This window comes from Haplochromis burtoni, unplaced genomic scaffold, assembly GCF_018398535.1.
Source record: "Haplochromis burtoni strain Fernald_Lab_line unplaced genomic scaffold, NCSU_Asbu1 Contig_152, whole genome shotgun sequence".
NCBI classification, from domain to species: Eukaryota; Metazoa; Chordata; class Actinopteri; order Cichliformes; family Cichlidae; genus Haplochromis; species Haplochromis burtoni.
In genome coordinates this window covers 1,018,566-1,024,123 of record NW_024582513.1, presented here as the reverse complement: position 1 = coordinate 1,024,123, position 5,558 = coordinate 1,018,566, and the positions used below count along the sequence as shown (strand labels likewise).

Below are 5,558 nucleotides of genomic sequence, written 5' to 3'. Positions count from 1 at the left end.
CCCCCGCGACCCGACCTCGGATAAGCGGATGAAGATGGATGGATGGATGGATGGATGGAGGGTCTTTGGCCCCTGGCACATTGTATTTGTGTAAAGATTTACTTCATGTGCAGGTACAATAAGGCTTAGGGTGTAATTATCCAAAGGAGAAAAACATAGACAGTTTTAGTTATATACCATAAAATTGATTTACACGTACAGGGAATGTTGCCTAAGCTGGCTTTAGATAGCAGCCTTTATCAGCAGTCACTGTCAAATAAAAAGATGAGACCAAGACATACCTGTGCTCCTCCTTTAGTGTTTTCTGCTGACCCCTAAAAGCTAGTTGAAGTTTGACACAAGGAAAAAAACCCCTAAATTTGTCATTTCTGCCTGCATTCCAGTCTGCTCTGGAACACAACTGAGAAAAAGAGCAGGTTTATATTTTTCTGTGATCTCCTGCCCAGAACTCAGGGGGAGGATCGTGGGTTTCTCTTCCTGCCCACCACTGAAGAAACCCTTTCCATGCTCTCTAACACCTCATCTTCCACATAATCGCCCAGCTGCTGTAGACACAAGCCATTGCTCAGCTCACAGTGCTGTTCCCCAGAGAGAGCCCCAGCAGGGCGAGCTAGCTTAACTAGCACAAAGCACTGGCTAGCTGGAGTCATTACTTATTCTGTCTGCTAAGTGGAAAAAGTCAGGTGGGATTTAGTTGCCCTTGCTTTGTGAAATCCGAAGATTAAATGGTCCTGCAGATGCCAGGTGTGGACCAGTGGAAACTATTCACTCCCTCTGCTCTAGTTTGAAAAAATGTTAATCTCTGACCCATGGGACTCAGACACAAGCTGGAATTATTCACTCTTTAGTACAGGAGTCAGTGTACAGACCGGGAAACTCCATCTTCCTTTAACCTTTTAAGAACATAGCAGTCCCGTCAGAGTGTTGTAGATCCGAGATCCTTTTTCTCTGTGGGAATCTCTCTGGATTATACTCTACCATTCATTTAAAAAAACAAAAACAAAAAACAGACTGTGCAGCTGCTGAAAAGTACTCTCACTATGGTTTTATGCAGGCACAAGAGTGACACGGTATCTTACATACAGTGACATATGTGGGTGTGGCAACCCCATGACAGCTGCTGATGCAGGCATTCTTGCATGCATGCCTCTCCCTGTTAGTGGAACATATTCAAGGTCAGCTCAGTTTCTGAGCATGTATTCTGTTTGTGAACAGGGGGGCTTTCAGAGTTAGGTTAGCAAATGCTAAATCACAGCAGCACATGGACCGCCTGCTATAAATTTTGCATTCAGATCCGAGTCAGGTAATCTTGAGAACCCCTCTGCTATTGTGCGCTTGCTTGCACTCTGGTGGCAACAGTCAATATTTCGAGGCTTCCAGCAGTTACTCGCCAAGACTTTCTGTTTGTTGTTATTGTTCACAGTACAGCTAGAATACAGATCCATTTAAGATAAAATGAAAAAGAAAATACAAAGCAAAATCATGGACGGACAATAGAAATTGGTGCTTAAATGGCTGTTTGGCTCAATGGCTTCCTGTTTTGCACCGTACATGGGCTGTTTTCCTGTATTCTGCCAAAGCCCACACAAGCTTAATTAGCCTAGCGAGCAAGGACTACAAACAGAATCCAGAAAACTTCTTCTATGACTACACACATTCTCATGTAGAGTCTTTATAAAGAAAATTGTATGTAATAAGAGTCCCTGCAACTCATTTGCTACATATGTACGTACAGACGGAGGATTTTACAGGCCTCTTAATGTCCTGCAATCCTGTATGTATACTGCCTAGCTGTCACAGGGCACAAGAGGCAGGGTACACCTTGGATACAGTCATGGAGACAGACAACCATTCACTCAAACTGTTTTAAAAATGTCTAATTCAGCCGATAATTTATTTAATAATGCGTTCTATCTAACACTTACACTCTGATTAATGCATTGGGAGCAACTTGGGATTCACTATCTTGGCTAGCAGCATTTGACTGGAGGAGCCAAGGATTGAACCACCAACATTCCAACTGCACTGTAAAATGTAATATTGTGTTTAATTAAAAATATTAAATAGGCTGAACTCAGTTTTTATCAATTTGTTATTAGAGCTCGATTTAAATACTTTTTATGCAAAAAACTCTGATAAACTCAATTTATTTGAGTTGTCTTAACTTAGAAAAACTAAGTAAGATGGAAGTTTTGCTTCTCAGTGCGGAAGGATGAAAGATGTGTTTTGAAAATGCCCCGTCACTACCGTCCTCCGTTCACACTATTGAGATCCTGTTTCTCTTTATTCTTTATCCTTTATTATTCTAGTTGCTCCGTTTCTTTGCCGCTTAACTACTCCCTCGGTTTTCACCGTTCAAACTTTAAACTGTTCTGCTATTTCTGCTTTCGACTGCTATATCTTTTGGTGATAATAACTTTTATACTTTTTGAGATATTCAGCTTTTTATGCCATTTTTTGGCCCATTTTGCTGTCAGAGACCACATTATCAGTGTGATCACCAGTTTTGCTTGCTGGGCTGAGCCCTGTTTTAGCTCAGTGAGATGAGCAGCCGTTCTCAGACCAGGAGGGCAGGGTTCGAATCCCGCTTATGGCAACATTTTCTTCAGAATCAGAATCGTGTGTATTGACCAAGTATATGTGCAGACACATACAGGGAATTTGGTTCCGGTAGATGGTGGCTCTCAAGCACAGCAATGTAAATCACACACACACACACACACACACACACACACACACACACACACACACACACACACACACACACACACACACGTCTATATATACACATACATACACAAAGCTGTGTAAACCAACTATAAATAACTAATCTAAACTTATATACATAAAATACAGAAATGAAATGAGGTGGAATGAATACTACAGAAAGTTAACACTTCAACTGTTTAAAGTCCTTTCCACACAAATTTCAGCTTTTTCACCTCTTTTTAGCAAAATTTTCAGTTTTTCACTACTTTTCAGCACAAATTCCAGCTTCTTAAGCTTTTTTTCATCATATCTTTGTTTTGAGGCCAGAACTGGTTAGGCGCAGTGGGCAGCACAGCTGCCGTGAGTTCTGGTGGCAAGGGTTCGAGTACTACATGTGACAGATGCTGCACATCTTCCCTGCTTGCATGTAATCTCCTTTCTTGACACTCTTCAGTGTAGTCTTTCAAAAAAAACAATACGCCAGGAGTTAGCTGTGCTCGCGGACTCTTATCAAGCCTTGGCCTCCCGGTCAGCTATTCCGCTGGTGGATAACAGAGCTCTCCAAAAACGTGGAAGCACTTTTGCAAATATGTGATATTTTGATAAATTAAGTAGATATTTGAGCATTACACAGCTACATTCTCGGCTGAAAATATCCTAAAAGGTTAGTCTATGCTCTCGTGTCAGGCGCTTCAGTAGGCTACTCATGCTATTAACAGCGGCCGATAGTTTTTACATATTACTGTAAGGTTCTTGTCTGCTTGTTTCAGAAAAGTGAAGAGACGGGAATATGTCCATTTCATAAAACAGCCACTCGCTTCAGCCGAGTCCGACATCTTCCGCTTTAGAATACGACTACGCAGCAAACTGGCGCAAGATGACGCGCAGCTGCACTACAGCGATGTTAAAGCGGCAGAATTTACTTTTACCTTTAGAAGATAAATTATTGAAATTAAATAATGATATTCAGCGTGTTTAATTATTTTACAATGTATCGCAAGTACATTGTAAGTAACTGTAATTAAAATACCTAAAAATGAACAGTAATCAGTTACTCTACTTTTTCAGTGGAAAAGTAATTTAATTACAGTAACGCGTTACACCCAACACTGCTCATAGGGGATACTGTACTTGCACATAGGATTACATCATTATCTGAAATGTTTATTACAGGAAGAAGAATCATCCAATATAACCTTAAAGTAGAAATCTGTCAAAGTCAGCTTAACCTTATTTTGCATGTCTATGTTCCAGGGCCTGGTGGTCACATGTCCAGGTACAGTCTCAGTTGGCTTGCTGAGAACAGCTTTGAGAGAAAGTACCAGAGTACAGAACAGCCGCGCATCCTTTGGAATTCAGACGTCTATAAAAATGCAAACATAACCTCATCCAAATGGGACACGTTCATGAGCTGTGATGACGAGCTAAAGAAATTTCTTCAAAATTATCTTCTGTACGGGATCGCGTTTGTAGACGATGTCCCAACCACAGTGGAAGCCACAGAGGCAGTAACCCAGAGGGTCAGTCTAATCAGGTATGCTTCTGTTGGCCTACAGATCACATTCTCATCTTTACGTTAACACTTCGTATCCAGTGGCGTCGTTCAACCAGCTGTCTGCTGATTATCCTCAATTTCATCTGTTTCTCACAAAGGGAGACTACCTATGGCAGAATGTGGTGCTTCACTTCAGATTTTTCCAGGGGAGATACTGCCTACAGCCAGTTGGCCCTGGACCGTCACACGGACACCTCCTACTTTCAGGAACCGTGTGGGTAGGTGCAGCAGAGATGGGGTTGTTGGTGTAACGTTGACTTCTCATGATTATGTTTGGATATTTGATGCTTCTGTTCGTTATGGCAGAATCCAGGTTTTCCACTGTCTCAAGCATAAGGGAACCGGGGGAAGGACGCTGCTTGTTGATGGGTTCTACGCTGCAGAAAAATTACGTCAGAGCTCACCTGAAAGCTTTGAGCTGCTTGCTCAGGTGCCCGTCAAGCACGATTACATCGAAAATACCGACAGGCACCAAAACCACATCACAGGCATCGGCCCCCTGCTCAACGTGTATCCTTGGAACAATGAAATGTATCTTATACGGTATGTTGATGCTGAAATTTAGTGTAGTTTTTATTTTTCTGATGTTGTGTTTAATTAGCGCAACTGATGTATTTACGTATTGACAGATACAACAACTACGATCGATCTGTGCTAAACACAATCCCCCATGACGTGGTTCAGCGCTGGTACGCAGCGCATCGAGAGCTGACCACAGAGCTGAGGAGGCCAGAGAACGAGCTATGGGTGAAGCTGACTCCGGGAAAAGTAAGATATGTGCAGGCCACAAAGTCAAAACATAAATGCTTCTCTGAGTTCCAACTAAAATGAATTCGTAGTCAAGTCACAGGACAACTTAAATGTCAGTGTTGCTTTGTAATCTGAGTGTTTTGCCCTGTCTTTTCCCCGTAAGGTTGTTTTCATAGACAACTGGCGAGTCTTACACGGGAGGGAGTCTTTCACTGGCTCGAGGCAGCTCTGTGGATGCTATCTGACCAGAGATGACGTCCTCAGTGCTGCCCGCTGCTTCGGGCTCCAGGCCTGAACGTGAAGTTTTCTTCACTTGACTGCCTTATCACTCTGCCCACAACACAGGTTTAATTAACACTGCACCAATACTGCTGGAGCATGTTTTATTTGCTCTTCTGTATTTTTTAATTAACATTTGATTTTTTTTTTTAAACAGTTTATGTGAAGTTAGAGTGTGAATGTGTCCCGAATTTTACTTGAAACAATGAAATGTCTAAATCCTCAAATGGCTTCCAGTTATTAAACTGTGTCGTGATGTGTTGTG

At 42.0% G+C, this 5,558-nt stretch overlaps 1 protein-coding gene across 1 annotated transcript in view; it reads left to right on the top strand.

Moving 5' to 3' along the window:
• Window positions 1-5,558, top strand: part of tmlhe (trimethyllysine hydroxylase, epsilon) — a 10,510-nt gene that overhangs the window by 4,147 nt on the left and 805 nt on the right. Inside the window, exons 3-7 of the mRNA XM_005931926.3 lie at window positions 3,964-4,243; window positions 4,363-4,482; window positions 4,571-4,807; window positions 4,894-5,032; window positions 5,178-5,558. The exon at window positions 5,178-5,558 is cut by the window's right edge and continues 805 nt beyond it. Coding sequence (XP_005931988.1) covers window positions 3,964-4,243; window positions 4,363-4,482; window positions 4,571-4,807; window positions 4,894-5,032; window positions 5,178-5,309 — 908 coding nt within the window. The 3' untranslated portion in view covers window positions 5,310-5,558. The remainder of the gene's footprint in view (window positions 1-3,963; window positions 4,244-4,362; window positions 4,483-4,570; window positions 4,808-4,893; window positions 5,033-5,177) is intronic.